Source organism: Henckelia pumila, unplaced genomic scaffold, assembly GCF_033568475.1.
Source record: "Henckelia pumila isolate YLH828 unplaced genomic scaffold, ASM3356847v2 CTG_477:::fragment_3, whole genome shotgun sequence".
Lineage (NCBI taxonomy): Eukaryota > Viridiplantae > Streptophyta > Magnoliopsida > Lamiales > Gesneriaceae > Henckelia > Henckelia pumila.
In genome coordinates this window covers 332,674-353,368 of record NW_027331842.1, presented here as the reverse complement: position 1 = coordinate 353,368, position 20,695 = coordinate 332,674, and the positions used below count along the sequence as shown (strand labels likewise).

Here is a 20,695-nt window from a genome sequence, read left to right as displayed (position 1 = left end):
CCTTGCCAAACTGATTGCTTCAGGGATACAAAGCAGTTTACCTCGCTAAACTGAATCCATCAGTTTACCCTTGCCAAACTGATTGCTTTAGGTGTCCACAACAGTTTACTACCGTGCTATTTCCGGATAAGATCATCCGTACTCTGACATCTCTGCAGAAGGTAGTGTCGCGATACTAACGGAATGTCGGCTCCAAAAATCGTTGATGATAGTGACAAATTCAACGGGAATAATTCAAATCTTATCAGAAGGACAATTCAAACTTATGACCGTTGGCAATCCAAAGGGTATAAATAAAGATCTTGATCAACATAAGAAACAGTGAAAAAATACGCACTGAAAACTCTGTCATTCTTACGAAGAACACGAAAAGCTTTTTTCGATCAAGATCCGATCAAGAAATTCGAAGCACAAACGTTCAAAAGCATTATTCTGATCATTGAAGGGTTGATCTTTGTGACAAGAACTTCGAGTTACATTTACTCTATTGTTATATCAGTCTAGGACTGAAACTAAGGTGTCATACTAGGAGTTCTTGTTTAGGCGGTATTTAAGTCCTAAAATGGATTGGGTTTGTGCAAATTACTTGTATAAATCAAAGTCTTCTAGTGAAATCCTTCCGATGTGGAAGAAGGGGCGATGTAGGAGTGTTTGAAATCTCTGAACATTCATAAACAACTACTCGTATCATTTCAGTTTACTCATCACCAACACATATCCTAAACTGATATTCACTCAGTGTTTTAAATCTGCAGTTTGACATATTTCCGCACATATTTTGTTTGCCAAACTGCATTCGACACTAAGATAAGCCTCGAACTCATTCCTTAAATTGATTGAGTTCAATATTTCCTACTAAACTGCTTGAAAATATATTCATCCCCTTTAGACTTTCAACCGATCCTAACATTTTAAAATAGAAATAGCGAGATAGAAAAATAAAATATAAAAGAATACTAATAAAATATAAACCACGTAACAGTTTGATAAGATGATTATACTAAACTTCACACAATTATAAAATGCTATTAATAATAAATATAATAAAAATTAATAAGAAAAGTATATATATATATTAAATAAACAAAACAAATTAGTATGATAATGAAAAATATATATATACTTTTCTTATTAATTTTTATTATATTTATTATAAATAGCATTCTATTAAATAAACAAAACAAATTAGTATGATAATGAAAAATAATTATAATCTATCTACGATATAATTATATATATTTTATTTAATTATTTGTATTTTTATTTTTGAGATAAATATAAATGTATATAATTATTTATTTATTAAACATAATTGAATAGTTTTATTATAAATAAATTATTTGTCTATATTTTATTATTATTATTTTTAAGGGATTTGTTGATATTTTATTACTACACGCTCATCCATATTTTTATACTAATTTCTAGGTTTTGCAATCGCAGGGCAACTTGTGCAATTGATTACTAGAATCTAACTTGTGATGCGGAGTGATATTTTATATAATTAATTAGTAAGTATAAATATTTGAATAATTATTTAAAATTATCCGTTGTTTTTTTTTTAAAAAAATCATCACGTGAGGTTTTTATCTCTATGCTTTGCAACCTTTTAGACGAAAATGTCCCTTCTTATCTTCAAGATTAATCCAATAACAAATTTGGTAGTTATATTAGATTTAGGAGTCATCTTCTAGCTAGGATTTCCTTTATGTGTTTTAAAATCTATAAATACCCCATAATTCTTTCATTCTAAAACAAAAAAAGTGTGGACAAATTCCCAAGCTACGTTTCCTAGCTATATTCAATATTCTTTCATCATATAATTTACCATGGTGACCGTGGATTATCAAATGCACTTCCCCAAGCCAAAAACACCGTTAATCACCATAGATTATCAAATGCACTTCCCCAAGCCAAAAATCGCATATGAATCCAAGGGAGGGATCGAATTCGGGAGAGCAGATGAGTACGAACTTTTGCAGGAGATCGGTCGAGGAAGCTACGGCAGAGTTCACCTAGCCCGGGAGAAGAAAACCGGCAAAATCGTGGCGATGAAGAAACAAGTCCACGGATTCTCAAGATCATCGTTGAGAGAAATCGACATTCTACAATCTCTCGTCGGTCGGCCGTGGTTTGTTGAGTTCAAGCAAGTGGTGGTGGATGAATACAAGGATGTTTACGTGGTGATGGAATACGTCGAAAACGACCTCAGAGGGTTCATGGACGGAATTAGTACAGAGGGTAAATTCATGGAATATTGGGAAGTCAAGTACTTGATGAGACAGTTGCTAGAGGGGGTCTCCTTTCTTCACCGAAACGGGATCATGCACAGAGATTTGAAGCCCTCCAACATCCTTCTGAGTGGCAACGGGGAGCTGAAAATATGCGATTTCGGGTTGTCGAAACGGTTCGAAAGAGAGTTTGATAGCCATTCTCATCATGTGGGAACTTTGTGGTATATGGCCCCCGAGCTGCTGACTACTGAGGCGACGGTGTATTCTTGCGCGGTGGATATGTGGTCTGTGGGGTGTATTATGGGAGAAATGTTGCTGAACCAAGTGGTTTTACAAGGGAATTCGGAGAATGAACAGCTGCGGAAAATAACCAAGGCACTGACCAAGAACGAATTGTTTGATAGATTTTGTTTGATTATTTCACCCAAGGGACTTCATCTGCTGAAAAAGTTTTTGACTTACGATCCTCAAAGCAGAATCACGGCCGCTGAAGCTCTCGATCATGATTGGTTCAAAGAAATTTGAATTTAATTACCTTTTCTTTTTATATATGTTATGCTTATATATGCAATTCACTTGTGATGAGTTTGTTGGTGTAAATCGCAAAATTCATGTGATAAAATTTTAGCTATCATTGTTGGATATAAGTTGTAATTAATTTATTATATAGTGTCATATATACTAGAGTTAGATCTAAAATGCATGTCATACCCCTCCAAATTTGATGAAGTAGGTGAACTTTTGGTCACAGATCAGGAGTTCGATTCGTCATACCAACACCTTTTACTCATAATAATGCAATTATTACAAAATAATCATCGTATTAAAATAAAATTTTAATTTTGTTTGACTATGGAAAATACAATTTTAAAATTTTAAAATGCAATCTTATTTTTATCTATATAATTTAAAAATTTTAGATTAAATTAGTATACCACTCATAATATTCTTTTTAATCTCTGTTGTGTATATGTGTATATGCATATAAGCAAAACAACTATACTATTAAAATAAAAAAAATTAAATTTTCTTGGTCACGAAAATTGTTATTTTTAATTTTGTTTAATTGCAATCATATTTTTATCTATATTTTAAAATTTTATATTAAATAGTGTATCACTCATAATATCATCTTTTTTCTTATATCTATATATGTATATAGGTAAAACAATCACATTATTATTAAAAACATCATGAAGAAAAATATTTTTTAAAAAAATTCAATCGCATATTATCTGTATTTTAAAATTTTAGATTAAATAATTTATCGCATATAATATCATCTCCCTTTTGAATATTCAATATTATATTATCTATAATTTTAAATTCAATCATATTTTTATTAGGATTCTTATTTGTAATGCTAATATCTTTACTCTATTTAGAAACGAATTTTGTTAGGAAAAATGTTATTTTATATTTTTAGCATATTTTTCTCAACATTTAGATAGACAAAACTAGGGATTGTAAACGAATCGAATGGTTCGCGAGCTATTCGGAGCTCGGCTCGATAGAAAGCTCGTTCGGTAAGCTTATCGAGCTGAGCCCGAGCTTGATTTGGAGCTCGAAAATTTTCACGAGTCCAGGTTGAGCTTAAGGATGTTCGGCTCGTGAGTTCGCGAACATGTTTGTTAATAGGCTCGGCTCGTTTAGGAGACTCGCGAGCTCCAGCTTGGTCTTGGCTCGTTTTGGAGGCTCACAAATAGTTCGTTTAATTTATGTGACTTTATCTAGTTTGAGTTTGAATGAACAAATAAAAAATATTAATATTAATGCAAATGACATGATTAGAACATAATACTTTGTTGAAATAAAGATGAATTTACAATATATAGGACGTAGCCACAATTTGTATTTTTTATTTTAAATTTAAAATAATTGTATTAAAATTCTCTTAAAAACACAATAAATAAAATATTTATATGTGCAATATTACTAATGAATGAAAATTCAATCAATACATTTTTTAAACAACTGAAATAACAATTTTATTTAAAATGTCTTACGAGAATTAAAACTATATGTGATAGATAAATGCTATTAGAAATTTTAGTTAAAAGAAGTTGTGAAATTATCTAAATTAAATTTGTTGAGTTATAACTTGTTTACTCAATATATGTATATATGCACAACATTTTAATAAGTTATATAATATCATTAAATAAAATATTTCATATACGGGTAGATTGTATCACAAGTAATGCTTATATCTCATTATAAAAAATAATAGTGTGGTGGTTTTTTAAAAACATTTTAAAATACTATATAGCATAGGATAGTGCACATTGAACTTGTACAGATTGAAAGCAGTCGAAGGATTGTGGTTGAAATTTGCATCTAGAATTTGATCTATAATAAATTCGGAGATTTTCAAGATATATCATGACTTGAGCAGTTAGTAATGATATTGTAAATTTATAAAGATCGAAAACTTTGATAAATGAAATTGATGGATGTTTCGAATTGGGCTGTATTGGAGGTTGAAGTTTTGGATCATGGTAAGCTTATAAATCAAGTTATAGTCAATTTGATCGAAAAAAAAAAATCAAACTCGGGCTCTGTTATATGTCTGACGAGCCAGATTACGAGTCTGAAAGCGAGCTCGCTAACAAGCCTTCTTAACGAGCCTGAACTTCCTTAACGAGCCCAAAACGAGCTTACTAACGAGCCTGAAAATGAGCTCTTTTACGAGCCTACTTAACGAGCCTGAAAACGAGCCGAACTCGATCCAGACTCGTTTAATATGATAAACGAGCCGAACCCGAGCTTTTATATATACTAAACGAGCCGAGCCCAAGCCTTATAATAAAAGCTCGGATCGAGCTCGAGCCGATCTCGAGCCCTTATTTCTGTCAAACGAGCCAAGCCCGAGCTTGATACTGTTCGACTCGGCTCGGTTCATTTACATCCCTAGACAAAACAAACACGTAAACATAAAATTTTGTCTGATTACGATAAAATGTACTTTAATTTTTTTTTTTTAAAAAAATTAAATCGTATTTTTAGCAAACTTTTTTTAAATTGAATAATTATAAAATTAGTTTCACATCCTTGACGCGGAAAAGGCGGCCAACAGAAAAACAGAAACGATATAAACCCTTCATTTCCCTCTCATTCCACACGCCACCCTGCTCCCACACTTTCACTCTAAACCCTCTACGTCCTTTCTCTAGAGCTTTTTTGCCCATTTTTTGAATCAAATCTCGCAGATTTCACCTAATTCGAGATTGATCGAACAATGGCTGACGAATCAAAGAGTCCGAAGAAAGGATCTATCACGGAAGAAGACGCCGCCTCGCTGATTCAACGGTAACTTCCCATGTTTTTCAAAATGATGTCGAAATTCTACGTGAAAGATGAATTTTACGTTTTCTTTCCTATTATCTCGTGGAGATACTCTGTGGAGATGGTTCTGACGCTGCTACAAGAGGTGGAACGAGTTGCCGGCGACAAAATTGATTGGAATGAGTTGGTGAAGAACACGGCGACTGGAATTTCCTGTGCGAGGGAGTATCAAATGCTGTGGCGTCATCTTGCGTACGGGAACGACCTAGAAGATGAACTTGACAGTGATGCAGAACTTTTGGCAAGAATTATTTTCCGCCTGTATATGACTTGGATGATGTGTGTGTTGATGATGTCCATTGTCTTTTTTTTTTTATTTCATTGCGATGATCTACTTTGGATGAATTTATATGCTAGCACCACTTGTTATCTAATTAATTTTTTTACTTGTTTAGTTTTACCAACGCTTTCGTCTTCTGATTATAGGACGATGACAGTGATCTAGAATATGAACTGGAAGCTTCTCCAGATGTAAGCCCTGAAGAATCAGATTTGGCTGCAGCGTGTGTTAAAGTATGTAAGTGCATTATAGACAGTGACATAATTGTTCTGGAATTGTATGGCTATGACGATATTGATCGTCTCGATTCTTGTTATCATGAAACTTGAAAGATAATCTGTATTGACTTGAAGTTTTGCAGACACAGCGAGTGGTGATAAACTGATTGTTTTGAGACAAACATTATTAATTTTTATCTGCTAGAAACGGGAAGGTTAGTTTAAATATGACTGGAGCTGACTTGTAAACTTTGACCAGCCCTTTCCCGCATCTATTCGAAGGTTTACTCATGGATCTTTGTTTTTATATGTCATTGCTACTGAACAGATTGAAAAGAATATGTTCAGTATCCATGTCTTTCGTAATCACCGTGTTCCATGTGATTTAAGTGGAACTACTTTAGTAGGTCCATTTGAAAAAGATATTTTGTATTTATAAGTAACACGTGAGTTCCTTTTGACTGCTAGTTGACGTCATTGCCTTTTTGTTGTCCAACTAGAGAGATTTGGTCTTTTTGCAGGTCTTAATTGCTTCTGGTTCAAATGATTCACATCTTCCTGATAATTCAACTATTGATGCACCATTGACCATTAATATACGAAGCAGCACAGCATCCACTGCTGCTTCTGATAGTTCAATTCTTTCGGATGCTATTCAGGGTACTAATGTTACCATTCCTGTTTCTGTACAAAAATCAACTGCCTGTTTGACTACCAGTAACGAAACAACGGATTGGTCTGAAGAAGAGGACATGAAGCTCACTGCTGCTGTGCAAAAATATGGTGCGGCAGATTGGGCTAATGTTGCTAAAGGAGATTTCGAGAATGGTACAAGTGCATCAGAGCTATCTAAGGTTCTTTATCTACCAAAAGCTTATCTTTTCCTACCAAACTGTTTGATTTGTTACCATTTGCAATAAACATGTCTGCCACGCCACAAATTATTAATATCTTATTTTGTATCTTCAGAGGTGGGTCAACAGAGGCTGCCCCTTGTTGCGTATGAACCTAATGTACTTCTCCTTAGGGGGATAAAATGAAGATTGTGATGGCTGATTGCTGTGTTCATCACAGGAAGTGTAAATGAATATGGTTGGAAAAAGGCTTCATGTTTTTTTCTCCTGTACTTTGTATGTGTTGGGAATTGGATGTGCATTCTAATAGGTAGTTGGCTACTAAACTGGAGTTTGAGAACGGATTCATGTTATTCTTGTTTTCTGATGTAACGAGGTTTTTCATTTCACTTTCCTGACATTTGATCCAAGTCATCTGGCATTACCCTACATAACCACTGGTCGATTGATGATGTCTACCATCATTGTTTAGGCATGTCTGGATATTGATTAAAGTTGTGGCTGATAGACCTAGTGTTTAGCGTGTCTGGGTGTTGATTAGATTTCTTTTGGCCAATTTAATCACTTCACATTGCTTTGCAATAGTTTGCATTTGATCAATGAAATAACCAATTGCAGAGGTGGACCAGTCTCACGAAAAAGCTGCACAACCCAACCGTGGGATCCAGTTCACAATTTTCTGAAACCGAACTGCCTACTGTTCCTGGAGCTCTTCCAATGGACAACACTTTGAATGCGGCCAATCAGATAAGAGCCGGTGATCTCTCTATCTCTATTTCTATGTATAGTGAACCCTTAACGACGCACCTTAATGATGCCTGACATTCATCTCTTCTTGAAACATCACCAGAAGGTACAGAACCCAGATAAATTCAACCTTTTAAACACCTTACATTATTCTTTTCTTGAAACATCAGCAGAAAGTACGAAACCTCAGATTCAACCTTTTAATGCTCCTGCATCACAACCAGACAAGCAGTTCAGCATTACAGGACCTCCAATATCTCAGATTCCAGAAAAAACGCCTCCAATGAAACATACCACGATTGCAGATTCTGTCAAATCTGCTGCGATTGCCGCTGGGGCCCGTATAGGTACTCCTACTGAGGCTTCCTCACTCGTTGAAGCTGCTCGTTCTCAAAATGTTGTTTGTTTAAAAGCTGCGGCCGGTCATGTGATGAGAAGATACAAAGCAAGCACATGTCAACTGCCAAGGAATGTGCACTCTTTTCGCGGTGGCCTGGCTAAGGCGCCGATTTCCTCTTATTCTGCTCCTGTACGTTCTCAAGCACGGGCAGATCAGCCTAATCCAGTGGACACAGCCCGTGTCTTGAGTGTGTCATCCGAAAAGACAAATTCTACTGCCTTTGTTCCATCTGTTGAACTTACCAAATATGCAGAAGTAGCTGTGGGTTCTGACTCAGGAAGTGGGATGAGAGATCTCGTACAAAAGGACCAAATTCATTATCAATCTGATATTCATATCTCTGCTCCGGTGGAACAAGTTCCTCATGAGCAATCATCTGAATCCGGAGAAAGCGGATATCGAGCTTCTGTTTCCAGTGGTGATCCAGGAAATCATACTCTGGATGCTGATGCTCATGTGGCTATGCAAATCTCAGAAGATTAAGAATTAGGTAAAATGATATCACATGCCCCTATTAAGTGGGGAGACAATGGGCAATGACGCTACCACTTTTTTTAGATGCAACTTTAGCATGAGATTTCGAGTAACAATGATGTGTTTGCTCGGACAGGAGATGAAGATATTGAAGAACTTCAAGTATGTCAATAGCAACAACAGAAGATGATGAAGAATAAAGAAAAAACTGAAAAATGTTTTCCATAAGCGCTCTAAACACTACCTTAATGTTGGCTTCTTGACTTTCTTGACATTGGACAATATCTTGCAACTCTTACCTGTAGATATGTTAGTGAAGTGAGGTTTGTCATTGAACTCGCAGTCCTCTGTGATCGCAAGAGTCAAAACTAATCTGAAACTGTAAGTAACTACGGAAAGCAAAGTATTATCAACTACATCATTTAAAGTTTGGTTTATTTTCAAACCGATTCTTCTCTGTGGGAACAAAGTGAATTTTTTCTAGGAAACAAGGTAAAAAATATTAATTATGTATAACAGTTTTTTTAATTTTCGTGATGCCCAAGAAGACACATTACTAAAATATTTGTTATATATTACATATGCAATGTGAGATAGACCGCTAATCTCTTCCTAATTTTTTTTGAAAACAGTCTCTTCCTAATTGATACTTCGAATATGTGATGTATATACTGCATTTTGAAGCGTTGGATCAGAATAAAAACGAAAACAAAGTGAGTGAGTTGAAATCGAAATTGAACCATAACTTGATTAATTTAAATTTCGATTTTGAAGAAAAGGAATAAACTGAAATAGATTAGTTTTATGTACACGAAGTTAAGCCATTTTATCAAATTCATTCATTGTACGGAAAATTATTCAAGAGACATGCTTGTAATTTAATATAATTCATAATTAATCGATAAAACTCGAGATGAAAATCGAGCTCATTAATTGATTAGTTAGAATAATAACTATTCATTATTGTTTATGTGAAAGTTATCCATAATTTATATTCTATTTTGTCACACACACACCCGTATATATATTTTAATTCATTTTTGTTATGAATTTTTTTTAAAAAAAATAATTCTTGTTAGACAAAGTCAAAGACTTGTTCGCTCCGGATATGCCAGTCGAGCAAGGTTATCTCGCTACGGCTGGCGAGGGCCGCCGTGCCTCCGCCGTCGAGGAAGAATGTTCCCCTTTCAGTTTATTTTAATTTTGTGATGTTTAGAGTTTAATTTTACGCTTGAAATTTTGAATGGACTCATGATGGCGGCATCATTTCTTGATAATTTGATTACTATTTGGGGGAGCTGGATCCTTGGATTTCAACTTTTTTTTTTATTGATAGAAATGCTACTCACATTAATGTGAGCTCGTCTAATTCCACTCTAGGCTAGGGCAACATGCTAAGAAGTGCACCATAGGAAATGCAGATCATTAACATTTTTGGATTAAAAGGGTCAGAAATCGAATTGGGCTCTGGATGGCATAAATTTTGACCTCAGAAACGAAATCAAAGACACTAGTGGACATAAGGATTAAGGAGTCAGTGGAATCGAGCTGGGGTGCCGTGTTATTTGTTTTTGCGTGGTATGATTCATGGTTCAAATTAGCCCCATAACAAATTATGAGACCTTAGTAGTAATAATTTGAGTTTACCATTTTTTCTCGTGAACTCACCATTGCACTGATCTGAGATGGACCATATTAATAGTTTTTTTTTAGTTTTGGTTTTGTTTTTAATATTTTAATCAGGTAGAGAAGTAGACTGAGTGCTAAAGGCCAATGCTAATTAAACTTTATGCCGATTTCATGCGTCCACGCATTTGTTGAATTGTGGGAAAATAAATATCATATAAAGCATGAAAATTTTTTATTATTCTATGTTGTTAGTCATTTCTTGAACTGTGATGTCCGTTAATATTTTGTTACAGCGCTGCTTTTACCCTGTGATTTTCTTTTGCAACTTGTGAGGCATGAATGGTTAATGAATATCCATGATATCAAGTATGTAAACCATATCCCCATACTATAATCGATTCTAGCAACAAAAGGAAATTTTGCAAGTCCCAAATTATTTGTGACATGTTTATTACATTTGATATATCAGCAAGATTAAAAGATGATGCTGTACTGCTGCTTTTCTCCACATTCGTGGATTAAATTGACTAGTAATTGTCAAGGACGATAAATGATAAAGTATTCATTTTGGGGTGTTGAAACTTATGGTTTTTTGAAGGCTGATGAGGAAGAAAATACATTGAGTGGTTTTTTTCCTTTTTCAATTTCCAATTCACGTGTTTGTGTGACTTCAAGTCTTCTGTCCTGGTAAACCAAAGGCTCTGTCAGTGGGGTTATATGATAGGGAAATGGAAGAAATATTGAGGTCAGGAGATGGTCAGTGGGGAAAATGTAGGCAATTGAACTAGTTTTTTGGTGGAACCTTTTGTTCTTCATTAATGAAGCATTTTTGCATTAATTTGTATTCTTTACATGATGGATGGCTTTATACTTACCTACACAATGTACAAATAGTTGGCTTTTTAGCCATATATGCTTTATACATAAAAAGATGGCACTGCCATTTGTTATAAGTTCGTAACATGCATTATCTACGAACGACGCGTTGCTAAGCTACGTGTTGCTACTCTATTGAATGCATGTGAAGAATTCACCATTTGTAATGTAAATGATGCAATAAATACCAGCCTCTCCGGCCTTTCGTGACCTGCACAATTCGAATGAGCATCATAATATAGTGGTTTGCTTCAGTCTTTTGATACTAAATTCTGTCAAGGAGTTATGCTTTTTATGATTCTAAGTTATTTTTTCGATGGATGTACAATTTTCTTGGTTGCTGATCATGAAGATCGGTGGTGGTGTTTATAGGTATGCAACAAATCAGATCTCTACATGTACTTAAATTTTCCCAAACCCCTTCCACTCAGGTGCCTCAAAAAAGAAATGAAACGCAATTTTGCGTTTTGGTCTAATTCACAAACTCAAGTTTTTAAGAGATTTGATTGTTTCATGTGAAGACTAAACAATTTCTTGTTTTGTACTAGGGGACTATTGAATCTCTTCAATGGAAAATCGAAATGCTTTGTGAACTTGGTAGAAGGAAGGCTAATAAGCATAAAAGAACTGGATATACCAGAGCATATAATGAACAAGGGTATATCGGTTCTGTTCTGTCATATTTTTGGCTCGTTTGATTGGGTAGGTGATTTCCATCTTGAAATTTATCTCTAGATCTTTGTAGAAACTTTCTTAATGTAACACTTCTCATTGTAAATACATAAACACATGTAGACACAAGAAGATTATTTCCTTTTTCTGGGCTTACTGGCTTCATTTCACGAATGAAGTGTTTTATCCAATGTTATTATTGTTGTAGCTAACACTCTCAACTTCTTGGGCGTAGGATTGATCAAGAACGACGGCCATACAACATAGTCCTATTATCTTAGAACTTTGAACTATAAAGTGCCGCATGATTAAGTGTGGTGGATATAAAAAAGATGGAAAATGCCTCTTCTTACAGAAAAATAAAGAAGTTGCAGATCTTGAATAGTCGAGTGAAAAAAAGTTTGGAGTTTCATCTTGGAACTTCGAACTATAATGAGTTTTCCTTGTAAATCCCATCATTTCTGTCTCATTTATTTTTTTTTTTTCAAAAGTTCGCGATTGTACGCTATTAAAGTAGTGTCTGCAACCTCTAAAAAAATTTATTATTTGATTTTTGTTCACATTTTATTTTGAGTATTTTTTTGGAATTGAGTATTTTTTTGGAATTGGATGTTGATTTCGATGACACATAATTTTATTTTATGCATTTCATTAATATCTGACATGGATAAAGTCTAAAGAAATTTCATTTCTTTTTTCTTAATCTCTATGAACGCAAAAATATTTGGAATATACAAAAAACTGAAAAAGTTCATTGGACTATTGCCCTTCCTAAATAGGTTATTTAAAGTACATTGCACGCAAATAATTATTATATTTTCTAAATAATGTTTATCATAAGATTCTTTTTTCTTTGGAAAGAATACATTCTTTTTTTTAAAAAAAAAAAAACGGAAAGAATACATTCCATCCATTAGAAAATATAAATATCATCCAAAGCTATGTGAGATAATACGTGAAATTAAATTTGTGAACTATGGATAGTATTTTAACCGAGAGGGAAATAGATAATTTAGAAATAAATAATGTGATTTTTTTTAGATGAAAAAATAATTTTATATAATTTTATAAATATAGATAGTCATCAACAAAATATAGCATTATTATAAATATGAAAATTCGTTAATATAGAAGCTTCTGTTGAAAAATATTATTATTATTAATATTATGTTGAATATTGAATGTTGAATATTGAATATTGAGTTGTAAAATGTGGAAAATTAGTGTGTGATGATGTAGATGATGATGTATTTATTTTTGGACTAATCTCAAATGTGGATCTATAAATAGGTTTTCATTTGTGATGAAAAATACAATTGAATTGAGAGAAAAATATTTGTGAAGTGTAGAATTTGATATATTTTGAGTTTTGGAGTTTTTACTTTTTACCATAAATTTTTACTTTTTCACAACACGTTATCAGCACGAACACTCGAAGATTTCCGAAGCTCCAAAATACAAGAAGAAGTCAAAAATATTTAACAAGTAAGTATATTTATTTTATTGTTTATTTATTTGTTATGTATATATATTTAATATATAATATCATGTTATGAAAACAATAATTTTTTTTAAACTTGTTATAAATCCTAGGAGGATGTTAAGACGGCATCCCACACTCCCGGTAAGGGATACAACAAGTATAAAAGCCTCAAGGTTTTTAAACAATAACGTGATATGATATATATTATGTATATATACTAACTATATCAATATATAATTTCATGTTATTATATAAGAGGTTGTCTAGGACACTGACCTTATAATAACGTGATATGATATATATTTATTAAATATATACTAACCATATTCATATAATCTCATATTATTATATAATAGGAGTCTATTACACCTCATTATAATAATGTGATATGATATATATAATTATTTAATTATGATTATCATTATATGCATTACATGATTATCACGAATTTTTATTCAACACATACTCAATTTTTTCTTTACCCCCAACGGTCACAAACGGTAACAAAACGGCTAGTTTTTACCCTATAAATATGTTCACTCAAACTCATTTTCAATCACACCAAATTCATTCTTTCTCTCAAAATATTTTATCCTCGGTTTTTTCGAAGATGGAGATGATGACATTTATAAGGATATTTTTCATAACGACTATGATCATCATGCTCACGAGTCTTTTACTCACCAGCGATTTTCCAACACATATTTTTTCTCTATTTGTATACGCACTTGTAATTTACGTTCTTCCATTATTTTGTATTGTCATATTTATGAAAATTAACTTATAAAATGCATTGTTATTTTTCTAGTACCACCATGTCAAACTTGGCAAAGCTTGAATTCGTTGCGCTCAATATCACTAGAAAAGAACAACGAATTGTTAATAAAAAATCATCAATCCCGACCCACTGGATCAACAACATTTCCTGAAGCAAATGTCTTAATGAAAAATGAAAACCAAAATCAAAGGCATAAATAAGATTTTGGTCGTGGTCGAGGAAATGGATGTGGTCATGAACGTGGACGTAAAAATGATCGCGGTCGTGGTTACGGCCGTGGATATGAAAATAATCGAGATAGTTACTTCAATAACTAATCTCAAAAGAACGTCACGTACCACCCAAAAAGGCAGCATAAAAATATGAGTGAAAATAAAATCACTCAAAAAGATATGAGAGTGCTTGTTATAAATGTGGCACTCCAAGACATTGGTCATGTACCCCTGAGCACTTATGTAAGCTCTTTAAAATATCAATAAAGGGGAAAGAAAAAGAGACCAATTTTGTTGAAAACAGTAACCATTTATGTGGTTCAACTTATTTCAATGCTGCCGATTTTTCAAATGATTTCGAGAACAATGATTAATATATTGGTGGGACTAGAATGTAACATGTTATATTTTTCATGCATTCTTATAAAGCATGTTATATTTTGCATTGTACTTAATTTTTTTTATTGCATTTTTGTGAAGTTTGATATGGAAAATGCTATGAGCAAACATGGAAATAATACCATGGAAATTTGCATACCAGATAGTGGTACAACGCACACTATTCTGCGAGATGAAAGATATTTCTTGAAAATAAAACCAACAAAAACAATGGTGAATACCATATCAAGTCCTGTAGACTTGATTGAAGGTTGTGGAAAAGCACATTTTTTGTTACCTAATGGTACAAAATTTCTGATAAATGATGCTTTATATTCACCACAATCGAAAAGAAATTTGTTGAGTTTTAATGACATATATTCTCATGGATATGATACTGAGACGATAACTGATGGAAATCAGAAATATATGTGTCTTACCACATATAAATCAGGGAAGAAATATGTGGTTGAAAAATTATCAATGCTCCCTACTGGATTGCATTATACACATATAAGGCCAATCGAATCAAATATGATGGTTAATAATTCTTCAATATTAACCAATTGGCATGATCGATTGGGACATCCTGGTTCAATAATGATGCGAAGAATTATTGAAAATACACATGGTCATCCATTGAAAAACCAGAAGATCTTTCAGAATAATAAGTTTCAATGTAAAGCATGTTCTCTTGGAAAACTTATTATAAGACCATCGCCAGCTAAAATCCAAACAGAATCACCCAATTTCTTGAACGTATTCAGGGTGATATTTGTGGGCCAATTCATCCACCATGTGGACCATTTCGATATTTTATGGTATTGATCGATGCCTCTAGCAGATGGTCACATGTATGCTTACTGTCAACTCGGAATGTGGCATTTGCAAGATTAATGGCTCAAATAATAAAATTGCGGAATCAATTTCCCGATTATACAATCAAGAAAATAAGACTTGATAATGCTGGAGAATTTACTTCCCAAACTTCAATGACTATTGTATGTCAATGGAAATTACTGTTGAACATCCTGTAGCTCATGTTCATGCGCAAAATGAATTAGCTGAATCATTGATTAAACGTCTACAACTGATTGCTAGACCAATGATTATGAAAACAAAACTTCCTATTTCTATATGGGGACATACAATTTTACATGCTGCGGCATTAATTCGCATCAGACCAAGTGCATATCATAAATTCTCCCCATTGCAACTTGCATTTGGTAAAGAACCAAATATCTCTCATCTGAGAATTTTTGGATGTATGGTGTATGTGCCTATTGCACCACCTCAATGATCAAAAATGGGTCCACAAAGAAAAATTGGTATTTATATCGGTTATGATAGTCCATCAATCATTCGATATCTTGAGCCTCGGACAGGCGATGTGTTTACAGCACGCTTTGCTGATTGTCATTTTAATGAAGAAATCTTCCCAGTGTTAGGGGGAGAAAAGAAACACATCGAAAAAGAAATCACATGGTATGTACCATCATTGTTACATTTGGATCCAAGGACCAAACAATGTGAGAAAGATGTACAGCAAATTGTGCACATGCAAAGAATTGCAAATCAAATGCCAGATGCATTTGCAGACACAAAAGGGGTAACAAAATCATATATACATGCTGTAAATGCCCCTGCTCGAATTGAAATTCCAAAGAAACAAATTGAAGACACTCATGATGTCATAAAACGCTTGAAGCGTGGAAGACCAGTCGGTTCCAAGGATAAAAATCCTCGGAAAAGAAAAGGCATAGAGAAACATGACGATCATAAAATAGAAAATGGTGTTCCAGAAGAATCACCTGATGATGAAAATATTCTGTCAGAACCACAAACTGACGAGAATCGTGAAATCTCTATCAATTATATTAATACTGGAAAAATATGGAACCGAAAAGACATAGAAGATATTGATGAGATATTTTCTTATAATGTGGCTTGTGACATCGTAAATGAAAATGAGGATCATGAACCAAAATCTTTTGGTGAATGTAAAACTCGTCATGATTGGGCCAAATGGAAAGATGCCATCCAAGTTGAATTGGATTCGCTGAATAAACGTAATGTTTTTGGACCTATAGTCCTTACACCTGAAGGTGTAAAACCTGTTGGATACAAATGGGTTTTTATTCGAAAGCGAAATGAGAAAAATGAAATAGTCAGATATAAAGCTAGACTTGTTGCACAAGGTTTTTCTCAAAGGCCTGGAATTGATTATGAAGAAACGTATTCTTCTGTTATGGATGCAATTACGTTTCGATATTTGATTAGTTTGGCAGTGTCTGAAAATTTGGAAATGTGTCTTATGGATGTTGTTACAGCTTACTTATACGGATCACTTGATAATGATATATACATGAAAATTCTGAAGGATTTAAGATGCCTGAAGCACAAAGTTCAAAACCCAGAGAATTTTATTCTGTAAAATTGCAAAGATCATTATACGGGTTGAAGCAATCAGGCCGAATGTGGTATAATCGGCTAATTGATCACTTGATGAAAAAGGGATATGTAAATGATCCAATATGCCCTTGTGTTTTCATCAAGAAAACAACATCCGGATGTGTAATTATTGCTGTATATGTTGATGATTTAAACATCATTGGAACGAATAAAGAAATTCAAGAAGTTATGATGTACTTGAAGGAAGAATTCGAAATGAAGGATCTTGGAAAAACCAAGTATTGTCTGGGTTTACAAATCGAACAAAAAGAATGTGGAATTTTTGTTCACCAGGCAAATTATACAGAAAAGATCCTTAAACGTTTTAATATGGATAAATCAAATCCATTTAGTACTCCAATGGTTGTAAGATCATTAAACATAGAAAAGGATCCATTCCGTCCATGTGGAGATGATGAAGTTATTCTTGGTCCAGAAGTACCATATCTAAGTGCCATTGGTGCCCTTATGTATCTTGCAAATTGCACTAGACCTGATATATCTTTTGCTGTAAATTTATTGGCAAGATTCAGTTCATATCCAACAAAGAGGCACTGGAACGGAATTAAACATATTTCGTTATCTACGAGGAACAACAGATTTGGGACTTTTGTACTCAAAAGACACCAATCAAAGTATCATTGGTTATGCTGATGCTGGATATTTATCTGATCCACATAAGGCACGTTCTCAAACCGGATATGTATTTACTCGTGGAGGCACCGCAATTTCTTGGCGTTCACAGAAACAAACACTCGTAACAACTTCATCAAATCACGCTGAGATTATTGCGCTACATGAAGCAAGCCGTGAATGTGTTTGGCTAAAATCAATGACACAACATATCCAAACTTCTTGTGGATTATCAGTAGAAAAGAAGCCTGTGACGTTGTATGAAGACAATGCTGCATGTATTGCTCAAATAAAAGAAGGATACATCAAAAGTGACAGAACAAAACATATACCCCCAAAGTTCTTTGCCTACACTCAAGAGCTTGAGAAGAATAAAGATATTGATATCTGTTATATTCAATCAAGTGAGAACTCATCAGATCTCTTCACAAAGGCACTTTCCACGACGATATTCAGAAAGCATATATACAACATTGGGATGCGCAATCTGCGGAATATATGAAGACTCACTCATATTAACATGAGGGGGAGTTTACGTGGCTGCACTCTTTTTTTCTTACTATGGTTTTTATCCCACTGGGTTTTTCCTAGTAAGGTTTTTAACGAGGCAGTATAAAACACGTAATGAAGACAGCCATCATATCACGATCATCATCACAAGGGGGAGTGTTGAAAAATATTATTATTATTAATATTATGTTGAATATTGAATGTTGAATATTGAATATTGAGTTGTAAAATGTGGAAAATTAGTGTGTGATGATGTAGATGATGATGTATTTATTTTTGGACTAATCTCAAATGTGGATCTATAAATAGGTTTTCATTTGTGATGAAAAATACAATTGAATTGAGAGAAAAATATTTGTGAAGTGTAGAATTTGATATATTTTGAGTTTTGGAGTTTTTACTTTTTACCATAAATTTTTACTTTTTCACAACAGCTTCTCCATTTATACAATTAATTATAGAATAATTTTCATTTACTGCATTTTCAAGTCAAATTTAACACTATGATTTCTTCATTGTTTTTTTTTTTCTAGAGAAAAAAATAATTCAACCACTTTTGAATACGATAAATAAATATTTACTGCTGTAAAAAAAAAAAAAACGATTGAAATTGCTAAATCGACCTTTATTCATAATAATAATGTCAAATGAGTTCCGTGCTCTTGCCCCCATTCACCCTCCGTTTTAGGATCCGACCCGCCAGGGTCACACCAGGTTCTTCCATCTTCCTACGCACCTCACCGCGAATGGAATCGTCTACCGCCGCGAAAGTAGCTGCAGACACCAACAACAATGATCAATATTCGGGGAGCTCGGCGGCGGAGACGGTGATTCAGTACGTGGTGCTACGGAGGGACCTAATTGACAGTTGGCCGCTGGGGAGTGTTGTAACTCAGGGCTGCCACGCCTCCGTCGCCGCTATCTGGGCTCATAAGGATGATCCGGATACTCTCCTGTACTGTTCCCCTTCCAACATTGATTCGATGCACAAGGTTAGCAAATTCTAATATTCTATCCGTGCTTCTTTTTTTTACCTTTTCCTCTTCATCCCAGAATTCAGTAAGTTCTCACGTTCAATTGCTAATAAAGACTTAATTTTTGGAGCCTTTATTAATTTATCTGTTATTCATGTATGTAGCTTGAGGTGTATCTATTTAACTGTAATTCTTTTAGCAACACATTTTTGTTAAACTGCAAAAAGTTATTTCTAGATAACAAATATCCACGTTTGGTGTGGCTGCAGATGAAAAACTTCATAAAAATAGTTTAAATTAAGAAACTAAAATAACTCATAGTCCTTGAGCGACAGCTTATCTAAAAATAATAATAATAAATCAAATTTATTGTTGTCGCACAAATGGAAGTTTGCGTCTACTTTGTGCTAAAAGAAACACTTCAAGAAAAATCGGTTTGAAAAGTGAGTTTCTTTCTTCTAGATAAAAGTGTTTTTATATGTGGTATTCCGTCATTTGAGAGTTGAGACTAAAGTCTCGAATTAAACAAGCATCCCTTCGAGTCTAACAATCATGATAGATGGTACAAGGGACTAGGGAGCAAATATAGATGTCCCTTAATGTCTCCTTCCACCAAATGAAGTGTGATTAAGCTATTGCAAGCTTCGTGAGCTCGAGTTACTACCTTGTATACATGTATTGCTTGTATCAATACAATACTGACTTCTAGTTATTGCTGGAGTTGGTTGAGAACATGGGAGGACTAAAATCATGGTTGGTTTTGGGAGATGCAGAAACCTAGCGAACTAGTTGGTGACTTGGTTCAGTGGTTGTCTAGGCAAAGCGGCAATGTATGGGAATAGATTTGATATTGTCTTCTTAGCCTCGTTCTTTTTTAGTTGGCATTGTCTTAATAGCCAACTGCCTCAGATTATTGTGTTGGGTTGCATTTGTTTTGCTGTTTTCGTCGTACATAATTATCTGTGGTTGTAGCCAAGGGCTATATGGGCTATAGTCCTTTTCATTCAAAATGACATAAGAACAAGCAATACATGGTGTGTGTTTGTCTAACATGTGCCTCTAATAGAAACAAATATTTTCAGCGACACTTGATAGTATGTTCGCTTGATGTTGCATTGGTAGAGATTACCATGAAACAAGGTGACAGATTAGATTACAATCCTTCCTTAGTTTCCTTGGTAATCTAGGACACGGTTACATTTAGTTTTGGTGTCTGAAAACTGGCTTCTATGTCCCCCACCTAGCTAGCAGTTTATAAGATGCAATTCGGCATGATGCTGACAGCTTTTGTTACTGTGATGAAGGTAACCCTCGAGGTAAAGGGCGAAGCACAAATTCGAAATTTATCAGAGAAGCTAGAAGCCGGAGGTGTCGCTCATAAGCTGTGGATGGAGCAGCCAGAGAACATTCCCACATGTCTTGCAACAAAACCCTACCCTAAATCCTTTGTTTCCTCATTTTTCAAGAAGCTTAAACTCTGTAAATGACATCCATTCAAGTGCTGCCATTTTTGTAGCTTTAACAACAATTGATGGCAATTTTGTTCT

At 34.1% G+C, this 20,695-nt stretch overlaps 3 protein-coding genes and 1 long non-coding RNA gene across 7 annotated transcripts; all 4 read left to right on the top strand.

The window, feature by feature from the left end:
- Positions 1–1,829: 1,829 nt before the first annotated feature.
- LOC140872877 (cyclin-dependent kinase G-1-like) lies at positions 1,830–2,759 on the top strand. Its single transcript, XM_073275792.1, has one exon. It carries the CDS (start codon positions 1,830–1,832, stop codon positions 2,757–2,759), a length of 930 nt encoding a protein of 309 aa, XP_073131893.1.
- A 2,608-nt stretch (positions 2,760–5,367) lies between these two features.
- On the top strand, positions 5,368–9,057 carry LOC140872862 (uncharacterized). Of its 4 annotated transcripts, none has more exons than XM_073275778.1 (6): positions 5,368–5,543; positions 5,628–5,820; positions 6,006–6,092; positions 6,599–6,931; positions 7,550–7,688; positions 7,849–9,057. In XM_073275778.1, the coding sequence occupies exons 1-6, from the start codon at positions 5,473–5,475 to the stop codon at positions 8,559–8,561; spliced, it is 1,536 nt and encodes a 511-aa protein (XP_073131879.1). In that variant the 5' UTR covers positions 5,368–5,472; the 3' UTR covers positions 8,562–9,057. The 4 variants fall into 4 exon arrangements, with proteins under 4 accessions (XP_073131879.1, XP_073131877.1, XP_073131878.1 ...); XM_073275776.1 differs by having other exon boundaries at positions 5,401–5,820; positions 7,849–8,568; positions 8,689–9,057; XM_073275777.1 differs by having other exon boundaries at positions 5,401–5,820; positions 7,852–9,057.
- A 516-nt stretch (positions 9,058–9,573) lies between these two features.
- Positions 9,574–12,296, top strand: LOC140872887 (uncharacterized). The gene is made up of 2 exons (XR_012147933.1): positions 9,574–11,759; positions 11,965–12,296. It is a non-coding gene; the product is annotated as an uncharacterized lncRNA (long non-coding RNA).
- Positions 12,297–18,831: 6,535 nt separating this feature from the next.
- On the top strand, positions 18,832–20,667 carry LOC140872883 (uncharacterized). Its single transcript, XM_073275797.1, has 2 exons — positions 18,832–19,166; positions 20,453–20,667. The coding sequence occupies exons 1-2, from the start codon at positions 18,921–18,923 to the stop codon at positions 20,633–20,635; spliced, it is 429 nt and encodes a 142-aa protein (XP_073131898.1). The 5' UTR covers positions 18,832–18,920; the 3' UTR covers positions 20,636–20,667.
- Positions 20,668–20,695: the final 28 nt, after the last annotated feature.

Bases quoted from the DNA above. Each gene is read 5' to 3' on its own strand.
- LOC140872877 (XM_073275792.1), top strand. From the start codon at position 1,830: ATGGTGACCGTGGATTATCAAATGCACTTCCCCAAGCCAAAAACACCG.
- LOC140872883 (XM_073275797.1), top strand. From the start codon at position 18,921: ATGGAATCGTCTACCGCCGCGAAAGTAGCTGCAGACACCAACAACAAT. The intron at 19,167-20,452 runs GTTAGCAAATTC...ACTGTGATGAAG, and splicing joins ACATTGATTCGATGCACAAG to GTAACCCTCGAGGTAAAGGG.
- LOC140872862 (XM_073275776.1), top strand. From the start codon at position 5,554: ATGTTTTTCAAAATGATGTCGAAATTCTACGTGAAAGATGAATTTTAC. The intron at 6,093-6,598 runs GTATGTAAGTGC...GTCTTTTTGCAG, and splicing joins TGGCTGCAGCGTGTGTTAAA to GTCTTAATTGCTTCTGGTTC. The intron at 6,932-7,549 runs GTTCTTTATCTA...AACCAATTGCAG, and splicing joins GTGCATCAGAGCTATCTAAG to AGGTGGACCAGTCTCACGAA.